The 19,072-nt window shown below is 43.2% G+C and overlaps 1 protein-coding gene across 2 annotated transcripts in view; it reads right to left on the bottom strand.

The window, feature by feature from the left end:
* The window catches only part of LOC146809876 (myosin-3-like), a 290,498-nt gene that overhangs the window by 89,539 nt on the left and 181,887 nt on the right, over positions 1 to 19,072 (bottom strand). For both annotated transcript variants that reach the window (XM_085616730.1, XM_085616731.1), the window contains 4 exons: positions 13,074 to 13,250; positions 9,226 to 9,371; positions 8,243 to 8,333; positions 312 to 701 (listed from right to left, as the gene is read on the bottom strand). In XM_085616730.1, coding sequence (XP_085472856.1) covers positions 312 to 701; positions 8,243 to 8,333; positions 9,226 to 9,371; positions 13,074 to 13,250 — 804 coding nt within the window. The remainder of the gene's footprint in view (positions 1 to 311; positions 702 to 8,242; positions 8,334 to 9,225; positions 9,372 to 13,073; positions 13,251 to 19,072) is intronic.

Below are 19,072 nucleotides of genomic sequence, written 5' to 3'. Positions count from 1 at the left end.
TGTTGGAAAAACCCAGTGAGGTGACTTCCTACTTCCATTTAGAGAGGGGGGCAATTGCTTTAGTGGTTTTAGTGTAGAGCAACCCACTGAATATTAGGGTACTGCTCTGCTGCACAGTTCTTAGCAAGGGCTGTAGAATTCCTTTAGATTGAAGGGGATATGCCCTTTGTCTTATTAATGACAGAAACAAATATTTCAACATAGCTGCTGAGGACATTTTGTCAGTAGATTGCCTATTGATTTTTCCTTTTTTGTACCACATTAAATCAACACGCAACACAGTTATTAGTGCTTGACATCACAAGTCTTACCTTTGCTTTGCTAGCTGATTCCATACTACTTGAGAGATCATCAAGTTCCATTTTATATTCGCTCTTTTCTTTCTCTAGTTTCTGTTTGACTCGCTGAAGAGTTTCAATTTGCTGGCCAAGTTCTGCGATGCTGTCAGCATGCTTCTTACGAATGGTTGCTAATGATGCTTCATTTTGCAGAGTCAACTCTTCAATATCCCGGCGCATTTTTTGGAATTCAAATTCTCTCTTTTTATTCATCTCGATCTGAGCTGCTGTTGCCCCTCCGGCTTCATCTAGCCTTCCACTGATATCTTCCAGCTCTCTTGAGAGATCTACTTTCTGCTTCTCTATTTTAGCACGGGTCGTCCGCTCAGCTTCAATTATTTCCTCCATTTCCTCAACATGAGCCTTGTATAAGTTGAGAAAGTGTTTTAAACACAAACATGGTCAAATGACAGCCAAATAAAGATCTAGGTTGTAGAATAAATCATTTTACACAGTGAAGGCTGGTGACATTTGAAAGTGGTAGGGCGCAAAAGTTGGGCATGACTTCTATGTAGCGAGCAAAGTGAGCAAGCTTAGTGGACAAACATGGGTTCCAGGGTGGGTCTTCCTCCCAAGCAAAAAATGGAAAAAGATTGGCAAATGGGCATTGTAAAGTAAACAAATTTAGTTGTAAAGCAAGGTTTATATAGCAGTGCCAACGTATAGTCTTGAAATATTAAACACATATAAAATGCCCCATATCTTACAGCATTAATATGCTCAAAAGTTAATTTGCAAATTGCACAGGACGACAACTTCAGGCCCTTTAATGTGTGTTCTTCCCCAATGTCTTGCTCTACATGTAGCATCAAGTTTAGAAAATACTCCAAACCAGGCTTCGGGAAACACCTACAGCTTCTGATGCAATTAGTCATGTAAAAATATGTGCAGAAAGGTCTTTAGGTGGGACGAAAAAAGATGGGACTCCCTAAAAGGGAACAAGTCAAATACACTTCTGTGAAACCCTTAGTGTGCCACCCAACCGGTATTTTGATTTCTTTCTGAGATGTTATTGCATCCATATGTATAACACAACAACTGACATACACCTAAAACCTGTCAGTACGATTGGCGTTGTCAATGGTTGTTAGCTGTTTAAGGTAAATGAGTGACAACAATGATTTGTTATAAATAAATTAAATAATTAACATTGGAATGTTTCAATTCTGATATTGTGAATCTGTGAATTAAATATTATTGGAGCCTGTGGAATGAGTAGTTGCGTTCAGTTAAGTGTGCTTTATGTTAGATATGTATGCCCTTTTTCTATGCAAATAATGTCCATCTGCACATCTTCAACCTCCTCTCTTTCCTCTTCAGCACTCTCCTATCACTCTCCCCCGAAAGCACGTCCTCACATCTCCTTTACTTCACCACCCCCAAAAATGCACTGCAAATACTCACATTTAAGCACTTTATTTTCTTTTGCTTTTGCCTTGTAAGCATTTTTATATCTGTGGGCGCCCTTCACACACATTTAGACAAAATTTAAATTGCAACTGAAATACATGACCATTGTTCTAAGTGCTCTGCAGCGAGGCCAACCCACTGACAGGCACTTTGCTTTGCCTTCAGCTTCAGAGCTCTCAATCAAAGCCCCTCATACACACCTGGCACGACTCAAAGTATGCAATATGCAAGAGTAATAAGATGCACATAAAAAAATACAGAAGCACAACATGATCAAATAGCTAACACTCTTAGGGAATGCAAGATTAAGCAAAGCATGCGAAATAAGAGAGGAACTAAATCAATGACATTCATTACCTTAAAGTTTTTAACATTCATTGATTGTAAATCAAGTCATTCTTTTAGCATTAATGTTAAGGGTATGAAGATAGGGCCTATTTTAATGCCAAAATAGATAACTGCATTTACTATAAGCACATATTTCTCCCTTTGTGCTTGACTTGGATATTTGTTTCAACTTTGTGAGGGATCAAGAAACCTGCTCGTCTTTTGGATCAATTTCGTGGGGAACAGATACAGCACCTCCACTTCTAAAAGGGGTCAGTGACCTGAAGCCTTGGCCTGGGTTGTCACAGTGGGGGAAGTTGGCATGAACACGGGTCTCAGCACAATATATATAACATACAGTAACAACATAACACTTGCCATTACCGAGGACAAGGCACCAAATCATACATGCTTGCATTCACTCCTGCCCTCCGCCAAATGGGAAAAGGCGGGATCTATGCCTGTGAATTACAGATGTCTGGCCTCACACATGGATGCAGACATAGGCGCCTCCCCATCTAGGGCTTCAGGGCTCCATCCCCTTCACTTTCTACCCCCAAAATCTACCCCACATCGCAGTGCTTTTACAACGCGGTTGTTACAATGACCGCGTTGTTAGTTCACGATACCTTTACATCGCAAGTCATTAGAACAACTTGCTGCAGGGTGCGCTAAGCTATTGGATATGAAATCCAACACCTTCCCTGCTGTTGCACAAACTGGAGTAGGAATAGTAAATAATACTATTCCTAAGTCTAACGCGCCACCTACAGCAAGTCGTTCTAATGACTTGTGATGTAAAGGTATAGCGTACTAACAACACGGTCGTTGTAAAAGCATGTGATGTAATAGCGTGCATTGTAACATGCTATATTCCTTCTCCACAATAGCGGAGGAGCGTCGCCCCACTGCCTGGGTCAGAGGCTGAAAATGAAAAATAAAATGATGTTCTAGCATTGTTTTATTTTGCATGTGCTGTTTGTGACCCAGTGCTGTAGGGACGGATGAGGCCCAGGCGTTTGAGGGGGAAAAGGAGTGCTATGTGCACTCCCTAAGTGAGCATATGTGTTTGGCTGGCCATTTCAGGCTGCATTGAACAGGCAGGATGGAGAAACCCCCACAGACTCCCTGGCCTGAGCGGAGCGTCTTTCCAGCCCGCTCAGGTCAATCCCCTCGTTGCTCTGCAGCATTGGGATTGGATGGGAGTCTGTCCCAGAGGCTGTTGGGACCAGGAAGAGGACAGAAGGTGCAACACAATGCAGGAGGGGGACAGCAGCGAAAGGTACTTTTTAAAAATATATTATTTCTAACACCCCCAGTGTGATCCTCCCTTGGAATACCCCAACACTTCCCCTCCTGCATACCCACCTCCACCAGCCCACCACTGTTTGTTTGTGGCAGCTGCCACTGTTAGTTTGAGTTTTTGGATGCCTTTTAGACAAAACGATGCACAGGCCGAGGGTAGCACTCTCCCCAGCCTCGCTTACTCGTTTGTCCTGAGCATTTTAAATGTCCTGGTGCACATGAGCAGACAGCGTATCTCAGGATGACTGCAACAAAATTTGCTGGGGTAATGATCTCCCTGAGGCCAGTGACATCATTAGCCCAGTAAAACCATAGCCTCATGGGCAAAGCTCCTCCCCCTGATGACGTTGAGTGAAGTTAGCCCCCGGCACTTCAGGATGAAACCCTGCAGTGCTAGGGGCTCATGTCAATCAGACACTTTAGCCTCACTCACCCCACCCTTCACAACTCGTTATAGGGTGGGGTAGGGCCAGTAAGCCTTGTGACCCTGTGATGCTTTGAAAGCTGGTGGGGCAGAATATTCATATGGGAATTTGAGCACTTGAATGTGTGTATTGTCCAAGCATGAGTATGGAGTTACATTGCTGATTCCAATGATCTGAGGCAGATTCCCTTGTTGACCTGCACTTAAGAAGTGTACCTGTCTGTCACCTCCATATCCTGAGTGGACACCAACCAACTGGGCATGCGTTTCAGGTTTATCCAGTACCCCTGAGACACTGGAGAACAGCTGCAGGTATTAGGTGCATAAACATGTGAATGAGCTGGGTCCAGTTTAAGTGTTCAAATTACTGACAATTGTCACAGAAGCTGAGTCAATTATTCTAATTCTGTGTAGTGAGTAATTTGCTGATTAAAAGGAGAGATTTATGGATTCTGTTATTAGATCATTTTTTTTTTCAGTAGTGCTCGGTTTGAGCTCCAGTGTGAATAAAAAAAATGTAGTTAGACAATCTAATCGCAGGCAAAACTCAGTCCCTTGCATGCAGTTCAATATGAAGTCAAAATTGTTAAAAATTCATCCAGCAATAATTAATAATCTAAACGGTTTCACCCAGGCTAATGTCTATACTGTTGTCAGTTTGTGCTCATTATTCTGTGTATTGGCAGTCAGGAAGAGAGTGTACTGTCCATAGTTACGGGGACTTCTCGTACCTTGCCAGAGCGGGACCATTGTACAAATTGCCAGAAAAGCTGGCACACCAAGGCACTTCTCGTACAGCATGCACAACACATATACACAACAGATATACACATATACATAACACACCACACATAAAATATCAGGCAGACACACAAAGAAAACATTTAAAACACTAAGGGGCTTATCATCAATGAGGCGATAAAAAATTATCGCCGCTTTTGCATCCGTTTTCGGACGAAAAGCGGCAATAATTTTAAAGCCCTTTTCGCAAGGACACGCTAACACGTGAATCCATGCTTCTTCGCCCTTTCCCTTAATGCCCAGCTTTGCATTTCTAATGAGATGCAAAGTGGGCGTTCCTCCCCAGAATAACGGGAGAAATGTTGCTAAGCGACATTTCTCCTATTATCAAGCCTCACGCTAAGAAGCATAGAGGCAAGAAAAGTAGCGATAACCTCTGTTATCACTACTTCCCTTACGCCTGCTTTGAAACTGACTTAGCCATGATATCCTATGGAAGGTGGATATCATGGCTAAGTATGCCTTGCCCTATCAGCAAGCTATCGCCAAACCCTGTGCGATTATCGCTGTATTTCCAGCGATAATCGCACAGTTGGCAGCTTGCGCTCTGAATTTTATCGCTTTGGAGATAAGCGTTTCTGATAGCATGCTATCTCCGCAATACAATTCAGAGTTGGCCAGCGATAATTATCCTCGCGCTAAGAGCGCTGAGCGATAATTAGCACCTGGCCTTGATAATATGCCCCATAGAAGTACTTGCACGCATCAGGCACAATTTTTCCATTCATGATACCATAACTAGATGATATCTGGCTCTGTGGCCAAAGATCAACAGTCATGATTCTTGATTTGAAAATGTTGCTTTCTGTAATGTTTTGTGAATCTTAGTGAATATCGGCAAGTCACATAAGCAAGTGCAAGGATCCTGTATCGTGCACTGAAAACTCAGATTACACATTTAACACTGTATAAACTGTTTTGTGCTCCCTCAATGTGCATTTATGTGCCCGAACACAGTATCTTCCTGTATGTTTACCAACTTTCAGGCCCCTTACTTGCCAATATTATGTAATCTTACAAAATGAGGTCCAGTATGTAAAACTGGGCATGAATGATTTGTCAAGAAGCAACTAGTGGCACTGTGTTCTATAGGTCTCACCAGTGTATCAAAAAAGCAGGAGCTTCTACAACATAACATAGATGCTACCTCCTATTTAGTATGCAGCTATAATTTAAAGTACATGAGATTTCACCACATTGCTATATGGCCACCTGCTTAACTACGAGACCAGAGCTCTAATTAAGGTTTCCTCAATTGTTACTGGACCTCATTCTCTCCCTCCCAAACCCACTGTATGGCAGTCACACTCACTCACTGCGCTCCCTCCCCTTAGAAAATTCATGGTTTCATTTTTACACCTCACCACTTTCAGGCTTCACAAGCTGCCACTGGATGCAGACTTCGAGGACCAAAACCCTGATGCTGACAGCATCACAGGCCTACATTGGATACTACAGTAGACTACATGGCAATGAAGGGCTTTAGAAAGGTAAGCCCTGTGTCGTGCGTCACACTGCAGAAAGTTGATTTCCTGCCTGGCTTCTGTCTCCTGCTTCAGAGAAAAACGGGGAAGGCATCTCGTGACAGACAGCACAGACTTAAATACATCAATGTTTTCAGAATTACGATCGTATCACTAAACAAATCTATCAATGTAATATTTTTTGAGGTATATGTGAGGGAATTTCAGAGAGGTGCAGCCCCAGAGACCCAATGAAGAAAAAGCCCCTGGTTTTACATACAGCAACATAGCGAGAGAAGGTTGTGATTAACTCTTTTATTGTATTTACACACCTCTTCTTTGACCCAGTCACAATAAAAACATATTCTAACTAAAAATATTCATGTCCTTTGTGTTCTCATGTGCTCTTCTCTCCAATTAAAATTTCTCCCAAAGATACTCTTTATTTCTAACCACAAATTATGGCATCATCCAGTAATACAATTCTGAAATTCCTACAAGTGCTGATCCTGTCTTAAGCATGTATATAAATCAGAAACACCATTACTATAGCCCTGATATCACAACAAAAACTAACTCACGACACTCCCTCCTCTAGTTCCCCCTTCCTCTCAGATTCCCAGACCCATCTCCCTGGTGTCTACTTGAAAGCCAGGTCAACACTCAAAGATATATTGAAGATAGACTAAGAATTGCCTAAAATTCCCCAGAGAGTCTTCATCATTGTTGAAATATATTTCTGCTTCTAAATCATCCCAACGGTCCTAACCTTTCCCTGCCCTGCCAGCATCTCTGATTTCTTATGGGATACATTATTAGATGTATTCACTGCACAACCCTGCTCTGCTAGAAAGCCAACAGTGGACATTTTCTTCCTTTGTTAACCTTGTTAACCTTAGCACATACTGCAATAGAACCTATCTATTTCTACCCAGGTCAAACATGAACCTCAAACTAGGAGCCTTCTACCTCTGGCTAAAAATATCCCTCCATTCAGCTAGTCCATGAGCTCTTAACCACTGTAGCAGAACCTAGCTTACAATTTGTCCCAGATGATCTACACACGGATCACAACATTTCCTTTATGTTATTTTTCCACCAGCTTCCAGATTTAGCTCCAAAAGCCATTGCACTGTTGGGGCCACATTGTTATCTATTATAATTAACCTTCACAAACATATATCTTCTAATAAACTCCAAGGGGCTTATTTACAAGCACCTTGGGCGCCGCTGGCACGTCACTTTTCCCATAATAAAAGTGATGCACCTGCAGTGCAAGAGGTTTGTAAATAAGCCCCCAAATATTTAGAGCGCCTAATGGCCTCACTCATTTTCCCAATTTGAAAACTTCAACTGCTAATCATTTCGTGAAACCTTTTCTGTCAACACTGCATTTGGTTGCCCGGCCCCTCTCAGGGTATTTGGAATACTCTTGACCATTTTATTTGTCAATCTTCTCCTGAAAGGGAAATCTCACATTAATCTAATGGCCACTAACACTTACTCTACCTATAATTTCTGACTCGCGGAGCCTCCCTGCACATAGTATCATATGACTTCCCCCTCTCGTTCCTGCCCTACTGCTCCCCCATACTCCCCTCTCTTTCCCTCTTTTTCCATTATTGCCTCATTGGTACATTCGTGGAAGGTATACACCTGACAGTCCCACCTGGTTCACTTCAACCAGTCCAATTTCATCCACATAACCATGTACCAACTGCTTCTATTGCGTCTTATGTAACGGATCTAAGCATAATATTACTTCATGCCTTTATCATTTGTATCTGTATGGGCCACACTATTCTATACTTTGTGCACCTGGCAGATGTGGGAAGATAAATCTTTTCTTCTCCCTCCTCATTCTCCCTGTATTGCTTTCATTATAAAAATCAATAAAATGTACTGAACTAAAAACCCCTCATGAATAAAGAAATCAAAAGTGAACTCCGGCATGCACAAGTGAATGCTCATCAGTATAGCGAATGTGGTTCACGTGTGCTACAGATGTGTTAAACATCTATGTTTTCAAATGTTTCAAATAGCCATTTTATATACATGCATCATTCATTTTGTAGACCAGTTACAAAAAGATGCATCCACAATAATAAATTACTATTATTTAATATGTTGAAGCAATAAAGCCATAAAACTGTGAAAGCAAATGTGTTACTAACCTGCAGCTCTTTAATCTTTTTCTGTAGTTGAGTACTCATAGATTGCTCCTCTTCAATTTTTCTTTGCATTTCAAGAAACTCAACATCTTTCCTATTAGACACAATACATTAGTGCCTATAATCCCAATGAAAAGACCACAAAGCTGTGCAAACTTAAAGTTAAATATATATTTGGTAAAGCTTCTATTCAAAATTGCTATGTTTATATACATAATAATTTTAATGAACGAGTGGACAAAGAACTTTGGACATACATGGCCTTATTTAGAGTTTGGAAGATGGGTTGCTCATATGTATATCCCATCTGTCGTATAGTAAGTACACTATATTCTATGCACCTGTAGTAAGTTGGATGTGTTATCCATCAAGTTTGTGACAAAGTAACCAGTTTGCCAAACTCTAAATCAGGCCCCTAGTCTTTTTTGCAAAATTATATATTTAAAACATTGTGTACTATATAAAATAATATTTAATATATAGCAATAGAGTGCCACTGATGGTTTGACAAACATATTTTTTGTCAGAGATTCCGCTCACCTTAGCACATACCGCACATGTTCTTAAAAAGACATATACAGATGATTGAATGCACAGTATCTTTCCATTGCATGCACCTAAGACCTATTTCTATTATAATTCCATTAAATATGGAGAATGGTGCAGTTAAGTTTTACTGATCTATCTGATTGGTAATGTGTCTGAACTAGTTGCAGTGCACATCTTTTTGCATATTTAGTATATGTTTTTAAACAATGTGTGCATATATACCAAAGGCTCTGCCCACTATATACATTGATGTTAGGGTAGCTCTATAACAGATCCACATAAGTATGCTATGTTTTATACTGGCATACTATCACTTTCATGGTTAAGATCTCTGTCCATGACTGTAAAATTTAACAACACAATGATGAACATCTCTGGTGAAGGGTGCATTATAATTCACACTGGCTTTACTGTCATGCCTTTTGCAAAGCCCTTACTTTTTACATTTCTCCTCCATTAGCTGGTTGACATTTTCTAGATCGATGACGGATTCTGAAGTTAATTTAAGGTCCCCTTCCAGTTTTCTCTTTGTTCTTTCAAGTTCCATTCTTAGTTTCTTTTCTTGCTCAAGACTTCCTTCCAACTACGAAAGAAGGCAGATAAACAAATGTTAATATGCATGCTAAACCTGGCCATAATAGTCATGGATATATCAGAGAATACATATGATGTGTTGCATTGCCAGAAAAATCATTATCACAATGTAGGTCTTTCATATACACTGATACAGTTGACATAAACAGTTGATGAATTGAAATCCTGAAGAAAGTTTCAAGTTCTTAGTTGAAAGACAATCTTGTCCGGATAGCCAGCTTTGTCAAAACTGGACCAGTATTGGATTATATCTATGTCCTAACTGATACAATGAAAGGGGCAAGCAACCTCCTTTTTCCTAGCAGTGACTTTAATTGACATGCTCAACTATCAGGGTGGCTAGCAAAGCAGAGTGAATCATAGTTTCTGTTGGACTTGGCCCTTCTGGCAGGTTCACCCCTGAACTTTTTTGCTTTTTATTGGTGACTTGGTGTGGTGATTTTTCGTTTCTGCGCACTTTCCCTGTGTCCCAGGGTAAAGTGTGTGCGCACTATGACTGCATGTGGTGAGATAGGCCTGCCCTCCCATAGGAATGCATGGGGAATGTATGTGTCCCTAGTAGTTCCTGATGCGTGGGGTGTGCAGGCCCGAGTTTGGTATGTGCGGACTCGTGTGATTGAATGCTGCGCGGTGATGTGTGCGGCGTGCATGTACCTAGTGTGGAAGTGCCACTTCTAGAAGTGGGCACTTCGGTGTGCAGTGTAAAATGTGTGCCTTGTCGCGTGATTGGCCGGTTGAGGTCATGTGATGGGCTAGGGATTCCCCAGAGTCAGGATGAGTCACCCAGTGGTGAATGGGGAGATCAGCAGCTAGATGGGTGGGAGGAGTACACCTGGGTCCTGAATAGGGCAGGGTTTTCCCCACACAATGCTGGCTCCGCCCCCTGTGGTGCGACTGACGACCCTAGCCCTGCCAGTGAATAGAGTGAGGGGCTGAGCACATCAAGGGTGCTCCCCAACCTGCTGCGACTGGTTTTCCCCCTCACCCTGAACCAAGAACAAAGGGTTTTAGTGTATAAAAATGGGGCTGTGTCCCCACAGAAACTGTTCTCTGCCAGGATCTTACCTGAGGGGGGCTGCTGCTGGACCAGAGGACCGCCACTTGGACTACCTCCCTGCCTGGAGGCCCAGTGAGCTGGCTCTGGGTCCAGCCTTGCCCCCCACCCCTGCCCTGCTGCATGCAGGGAAGAACTTTGCTGGACTTTGTGGTTCTTTTTATCCTAAAGCGCTGGGAGCGCTTTATTTGTGTCCCCAAAGCGCCTGGAAGCGCTTCTTATTTGCCTTAGCGCTAGGAGCACTTTATTTGGTGCCCCCAGCGCTTCTAGAGCGCTTTCACTTTGGCCGTAGCGCTAGGAGCGCTTTATTCTGGAGGCCGGTGCCCACCCGGCATTGTGGTGCGCTTGCGGGTGCCTACCCCGCTTATTTAATTATTTCCCTACGGCGGGTGCCCACCCCGCCGTATATTGCTTATTGCAAGGGAGCCCACCCCTCTTGTGAAGTTAAAATCACCGCCGCGGCCCGAGCCGCGCATTGGATTCCCTCGGGCCGCTGCCTAGCGCGACCAAGAAGGTGGGGACTCCGTGGGCGGGACTTCCAAAAAGGGAAGCCCCGCGAGAGGAGAGTCCGCGCCGGGACCGAGAAGAGAAGACGGGAGAGCACGGGAGCCTACCCCGCCTCCCCGAGTGCAGCGAGTGAAAGCCCCGCAGACCGGAGTCCTGCCTTCGCCACCTCTCCCCCAGCCGGTAAGAGTTAAAGGGAGTCCGGGTGGGGAGAGGCGGTAGCAGAGCGGCCCCGCTCCAGAGCGGACCGCTCCAACGGGGCGCATTTTGTTTAAGAGCCGGGAAGGCTCCAACGTCTAAGGGGGCATTTTCCTCGGTTTCTGAGCGCGAGGCGCTCCAACGTGGTGATTGTGTTTGTTGAGCCCAGTGAGGCTGCCACGTACTCGGGGGGCATTTTGTTCAGAGCCGTGAAGGCTCCAACGAACGGGGGCAATTTGTTTAAGAGCCTAGAGGGCTCCAACGTTACCGGGGCATTTCTTCCGTGTTAGAGTGGCCCCAGATGGCAGCGGGCCACTCCCACCTTGCCCCACAGTAGTTTACAGAGCCACAGAGGCGTAGGGGGCTTGTGTTGTTGTTTAGAGCCCCGAGGCTCCAAAAAGGTGCACTGTTTGTATTAGAGGGTCCCGAGAGGCCCCACGTGACTGCGATACTGGTGTTCAAGGCACAGTGGTGCCCCAGTTCAGTTCCACAGCTGCCCAGCACTTAGTGGGCAGCTGCAACGTTTAGGTTGGGGGCCCGTGGCGCTTTGCGCCGACTGCGTGCGCAGTCTTGCCTTGACTCTGCATTGTGGATTGCGCCTCCTGCACAGTCTTCCCCTAAACCTGACTGGGACACAGGGCGTCCTTGCCCCTTCAAGGCCAGTTGGCCTAGGGACTGCCACAGGTGGTGGCTAATGTGAGTTTTGCGCTATTGTTTCTAACCTGCACCTTTGAATGTGATGCATCATGTGTAATGTGCGTTTACCCCTACAGGTATTGTGATACTTAGGTGGTTGTTTTCTCCCTAGTACAGGTGGTGCTAGTGAGGTCCTGATTCCCTAGGCAGTATTTTCCTAAGGTGGTTAGGGTTGCGTAGGTGGTACTTACCTGTTACCAGTAGTTACTGGTTGTGTGCTACATGTTCTATTTTTAGTACTACAGTGATTGTATGTGCTATGCTCTAAAGTATTATTCCTATGTTCTAAGTGCTAATTTCCTACAAAGTGCTAATTCCTGACAGTGGTCCATGTGGCCCTGTCCCCTGTATATATAATCCCTTGTAAATTCTGCCCGTGCCTGTTGGCACATTGTAAAGTGTGTGTTTTTATCTAATGTGTTTTGTTATAATACAAAGGTTATTTTTATATAATACCTTGTGTGGAGTTTTTTGGTGGTGGGCCTTGGGTGTTGTTGCTGTGTGCGCGCGCAAACGCTTTACACATCGCCTGACTGCTCGTGCCAAGCTACCAAGGGGGTGAGCAGGGGTTATCTTTGGCGTGTAACTTCCTTGCCCTGACTAGAGTGGTGGTTTCTGCCTGGCTTTGGCGCAAGTCCTAGCCAAACAGAAATCCCATTTCTAACATTGGTGATCAGCGGTGGGATTTGGACTTGCGTTTGCGCTGTACCGCAGCAGCAACTGGCCGCACTACAAAACTCTGCATTTAGATAGTCACATGGTATAGGGATTATTGTTCTAAGTTTGTTTTTAATTGTCATTTCTTTGGAAATGTGTTTTTGTGCACTGTGAGTTAGGTGTCCCTAGCTCGGGAGGGTAGATCATCCCCCTAAGTGCATTGTGTTTTCTGGATTCACCAGAGGGTGGGATCCAGTGGTGGCAGCGTAATAGTGTCCTGTACATTTGTCCCCCGCCCTGCGCCCAGAGTTGGTACCTGTGTCACGTGGTGGTCAGGTTGAGGAATCAGGGGTGGTAGAAACTGCCTTACCAGAAATCCTATTTCTAACAGTTTCCACATAAAAATTCAATGAATATGGTTAAAATAAGAATTTTTTTATGATTCAGAATTGAATAAAAAAATACTTTGAGACATGCTGGGGTAAAGACTTGTAGAATTGCTCAGCACTCATTCCCAGTGCTCTTATAAGATTGGTTCAGCTTTACACTACTCAGCATAGCTAAGATTTCCAATAAACCTACATCATCCACTTGCTGTTCCAGTTTGAACTTCATCTTAGAGAGGGCAGTCACTTTGTCTTCCTCAGCTTGTAGGTCATCCAAAGCCTGTTGATGAGCCTCTTGATAGACCTTTTTCTCTTTGGTCAACTTTGAAATAATTTCATCCAGTGCAGCCATTTCTTCTGTCAGATTTTTGACCTAAGAAAAAGATGACAACAGTTATTGTAACAACTTTATAGATGCTTAGCTATTACCTCAAAGTTCTGGCAACTATCAGCAAGGTTTTGGCTTCAACCTGGATCAAATTTGTTTAAAGACTTGCATTCTTCTCATTGTACACATCTTAGTGCACTTCAACCAACAGATGAAGTACCCAGTTACTGTACTATGTAATAGTAATACTGCAGTCACTTCCATTTCTGAGAATCCATCTCACGGCCACAATTCAAACTTTAGAGATCAACATTCTAAGTCTTTAAAACACAGTTGGCTCAACTGCCTACCCTTCCTCCTTCATGACCCTTAGATACCAACACTGCAGATCATATTTGTTAGACCTGGCATTCTTAGTGAGTTCTCCCCCTAACATTTTTTCTTCAGACCTCCTGTTTATTCTGACTTCGTTCTTTCTGGCTTTAGGACTTGATGCACTTTACCACTTCTAACTAGCACTAAAGTGCTTGTGCTCTACACTCATAACATGGTAACATTGGCATATACCCAATTGGAATACTTAATTTACTTATAAGTTCTTAGTAAAGTGTACTACACGTGCCCAGGGCCTGTAAATTAAATTTTTTAGAGTCTCTCAGTTACAGCAATGCAGTAAATGATCCTGAGGAGGATCATTAGGTGTAGCGGAGGGTGAGACACCTTGATGAAAGTGTAACTACAGGGTCCACCCCCTCAAAGCTATCCATGTTGTGGAGTAGTGCTACATAGAAAATAATTATTGCAAAAGGTGATTCTGAAAAACAGTGAGTTTGAAACCAGGATCACTTACGTATGTCTTAGTACACGTACATTTGATTATACGCTCCTGGTAAAAGCCATAATGACCCACTTGGGCACTTAGCATGAATGGTTGAAAAGTTTGATCATGATAAGGGGTAAATGATACCGTTGACATCTAAAGGCCATGAAAAATAAATAAATACCTTTAGGTAGGTGACTTGAGTCAATTTAAAGTCACTTGCACCTTTCATTTCACTCTAAAAACAACCGGTTCCGCTGTAATAAGGCGTTAAAGCACACCTTAAAGGCAATTGGCTTCCAAGGAGGGAACCCAATGATGAAGCATGTCACTAACTAGGTTGGTGAATGAGGGTTCTTTTAAAAACCCTGAAGTTTCCCCCCTGCATTGCTGTAAGTGAGAGACTCTAATGGATCCTTTGTTAGGTAAACAAGGTGCTCACTCTTTTTGTTTGATATATAGTCAAGGGAAGGCAGCTGAGTGTTCTTTTTCTCTCTCTTTTTCCTGTTTATGATATTGAAAAAGTTGGAGATATGCTTTTTAGTTTTACATGTCTTGGTAGAGAAAAACTCTTAAGTTTATTTTTCACGAATGCAAGGCCTGTCTCTCCCATAGGATAACAATAGATTTGCCTTATTACATTTTATAAGTGTAATTTACAAATAGGAAAAGATAACTGGTTCATGTTTGTTGTTTCTGGAATCCTAATTTGAAATCCTAACTTATGTTGAAGTCAGATTTTAAATCACAATTCTGAAAAGGCTCCTGTTAGAAAGTTGACACTTTCTTGTCTTAGCCTGTCTCTGATCACATGATTGGGTGTGTTTGAAAGTGCCCCTTTTAACAAAAAACAAGAGAGGGACCCTGAGGTAATTAAATAGGTGGGGAAGTCAACAGGGAAATCACAAATATCAAAAAACACAAAACTTCCCTCACACTATTACATCAAATGTTGACAGTAAGTCCATTGAATTAAGTACACCCACAGACAAAGAGTATATTTATAAAATATCTTTTTGGTTCATTTATTTATCAAAATATATTTTTCTTAATGATTTTATATACATTTTTCTTCATTTTCATGTATGGCACATAAAATAACACAGATATTAAATAAAACACAACCTAAGCCCAGCACATAGAATAGTTAGGGAGCCGATCTCCGAAAATACATGTAACTGCCCAAGTCAACAACATGAGAATGGCTACAATGATAACTAACAAAAGACTCAACAAAACAATGAATGACAAAATAAAATAAAACATACAGGAAAGAAATAAAGTTTATTTCTGTTCTTTCCTGTATGTTATATTGTATTTTGTCATTATAAATAAATGAACCAAAAAAAATCTTTTAGGCATGGAGCTCACCCAGGACAGTCACACCCTTAAGGTGAGCTGCCATTTTGATGATGGCATAAATTAGAAAACTGTGACAGGGTTATTCCCACTTCCCACAGGAAGTGGTCATATAGGGGGCATAGTGACCCCTAGGATAGGTCATTTTCTACTCTCCACTCACCTAACACCCCTACATTTAGTATTTACTGGGCTCCCTGATTTCAGAACTTCAGATTCCACTGACTGAAAAGAAGAGCACACTGAATAGTTAACCTTGCAAGAACTGAATACTGCTGTGGCCCTTTCATGCCAAACCCTGCATGCCGAGCAAATACTGTACAGTTGCAAAGGCCCGACTCACCCTGTAGCTGTGCATCCTCCACAAGCCCCAGAGGGTTGCCAGCACTTTGCCCAGCAGACAGCATCTCCCTTGGAGTAGAGGAGCTACTCCCCTTCAGCCTGCAGGAATTGACCATGACATCTGGTTTAAAGAAGCAGCTGTCCACCAGGTTCACTAAGCAGTAGCTACCCAGGAGAAGGTCATCACACACCAGGAGGTCAGATCCATATTTCTGCCAAGCCTGAAGACACCAGGACCTCCACAAGCCCTCCTTCACCATTACCTGGGGACCCTTGCCTCTACCAACACTTGTTGAACGTCCAGTCTGGACTTCAACAATATCACCAACAATCAGTCACCAAGGGACATCAATCAGCACTGCAAGGACCAGCACCGAGAGTAGTCCAGCTGTCCTATTTATGTCCCCTTTGCTGGTCCTGACAGACACCAGTAAGCGCCTTGATGTACGAGAGCTAGGCGACCAAAAACACTCTGCACCCGGGCTGCCTGGCCCTAAGGAAACCAACTGGTCTCCCATGCTCACAGGGCCCTCAAAACCCTCACCTCATGTTGGGAGCTCCTGGACATGTCCCCAAGTCCCCTCTTGCAGTTTATTTCCATGTGCCCCCCTTCATTTCTACAGTGTAGCATGCAAGGCTACCAACCCATCCAGCACCTCTGCACCCGGACTCACCAGGGTAGATACAACTGATCTTTTACTTTAAGTTTGAACTTTATTCGGTCATTACGACCATCAAAGTGCAAGTGCATACATTACAGAGGTTCAGTTGATACCAATGTAGCCGTTATACAATCAAAATCAGAATTTGAATATAATGTGAAAACCAACAACATAGTATGGTTATTTAAAACAATGATAAAAAATAGATAAAACCAAGAATAAGCCTTCTAATAATGTAAAAATAAACCGACACAGGATTTTGAACAAAGTGCAAGTGTGAAACAGTACAAAGGTACAGTACAGCCAGAGTAAGGATACATTGTTCATAATGCTAGCTTTGGGTTGGTTAGCACTCAGCTATATTTACTAAACAGCTAAAAAGACAATTAAATAGGACTACAAGATAAAAAGGTATTAGGATATGATAAAAGAGGTAGCAAGAAGATCAGGGAGGTATGCTTTGTCTCTTTTTTATTTCATAGCGTCTAATGATCCATATTTCCCCCAAGAATATTGCCACTGCGCAGACTATTAATGGCCTAGGATCTGTTTTCAGGATACAAAAAGCTTCTTGGTGGGACTGGGTTCCCATCAGCCTACATACAGGTACTAGCCATTTAAGTCTTGGTGCAGTATATAACGGCCACGCAAAAAAGACATGCTTACCTGTTTTGAGTGTCCCGGGGCAACCAGGGCAATGCTGTACAGCCTCGGAAGATCGTTGCCAAGCCACTTTGAAGGAGTTCACAGGGAGGCAACCAAATCTAAACTGTATGTAGAGCTTCATGTTTTGTGGGGCCAAAATTACCTCCATATACTGTTCGTACATACCTATCCACTTAAACTCCAGAAACTCTGATGTCAAACGGCCAGCAGAGGGCTGGGAAACAGTTGACTGAACCATCCAATTCCAATAGTGGGATTTTACAACGTCTCTGCTGGGTAGGAAGCTAGGATCAGAAACATCCCACATGGTACCCAGGCCTATGACAGAGAGCAGTGCTTTAACTTTAGTAAACCAGCCTATTTTTTTTAAACTGTCAAATTGTAAAGGTCTTCAAAGGCTATAGTGTAATGGCTAAGCTCAGGTGTTTGTTTAAATCGTAGCCAAAAGAGAAGGGGACGGAGACTAGCTTTATCCACAATAGTGGACTTACCCATATCCAGTCTAAGGGGAATAAGCGGGGTACTCTGGGGGAGAGAGCATACAGATCTTCAGAACTTATTTTCAGTTTGTAGAAGGCTCTCAAGATTGTCAAAACCCCAGATTTCGGCCCCGTACAGGGCAGATGTTGCTACTTTATGATCGTAAAAATAAATCTGAGCGGCTATTGGCCTAGATTGAGAGGTCCTGTGCTCTTTCAACAATGCCCCAGAGGTTTTCTTCTGCTGGAGGTTCCTTTTGATGATGTGATGCTTCCATGCCATTGTCTCTGAAGTTGTCATCCCCAGATAATCAAAAGTAGACACTTTCTCCAAAGGAATCCCTCCCAGATTCAGTTTACCTTTGAACGATTTGTGAGGGTTCATTGTCAGGAGCTTAGTTTTTGAGGTATTAACCTCCAGTCCTCTCTGATTGAAAAAGGCCATAAAGCGGCCCAGAAGGAGTTGAAGGCCACAAGGGTTCTTGGAGACTGCTAATGTGTCGTCCGCGAATAATAACGTTGTTACTTTTCCACCCCCTAATGTAGGTGAGTCAGCAGGAACTTCCTCCAAATGCTTCACAACCCCATTTATTAAAAGTGAAAACAGGGTGGGAGCCAGGACACACCCTTGCCGAACCCTACTAACAACTTTGATTTGTTCAGTCAATTGCCCTTGATCCCCCCAACTTACCCTTGCATAGGTGTGTTCATGCAGCCGAACTACCAGCGCAAGAAGCTCCCGATGTAACCCCAAATTCTGTAGTACCTGCCATAATTGGGTCTCGGAATAAGGTCGAAGGCCGACTTTAGGTCGATAAAAGCAATGTACAAACTAGCTGGCTCAATGTTCACTGTTTTCCATGCCAAGGCAAATCTGAAAACGTGGTCGATGGTGCTGACTTTCCTCCTAATCCCAGCTTGAAACCGGGATAAAATGTTGTTTCCCTACATCCAATCTGTAATCTTGGACGAAAGTGCACGGGTGAAGATCTTCTGGACACCATCGATTAAACTAATCAGCCTATAGTTGGAGGGCAGTGCACGGTCACCCTTTTTGAAGACCGTAATTACTTCTGCTCCCTTCCAAGATGGTGGTATTGGTGCCCCGGCAGCAATTCCATTGGAAAGTATCCAAATATATTTGGACCAGTTGGCAATATCGTTGAGAAAGACGTCTCCAAGTACGCCATCTGGACCCGATGCTTTGTTCTTAGCTGCCGATGTTACACTTTGAGTAATTTTGGTTATTGAGAACAGCTCACTGGATGGAGTGCCAAAGTATTCACATGGAGGGACTTCAGTATCCAACTCTGCTGACCCAGTGTAAACAGCAGAAAAGTGATCAACCCCGGCAGCTACAGAGATGTTACTATTAGGCAGCCTTGGTCTGTCGGCCTCTCCTCTTGTAACCAACAGCCAACATTGTTGGGAATCTTTCTTCTGGCAAGCATCACGGATTTGTCCCCAGCAATTTTCAGCCCAGTCTTTTTTCACTTTTACTTGGGCTACCTTGTAGGTCTTCCTGGCCTCTCCTATTTC

This window comes from Triturus cristatus, chromosome 7 (genome assembly GCF_964204655.1).
Source record: "Triturus cristatus chromosome 7, aTriCri1.1, whole genome shotgun sequence".
Taxonomy (NCBI): Eukaryota; Metazoa; Chordata; class Amphibia; order Caudata; family Salamandridae; genus Triturus; species Triturus cristatus.
This window is presented reverse-complemented; position numbering and strand designations above follow the sequence as displayed.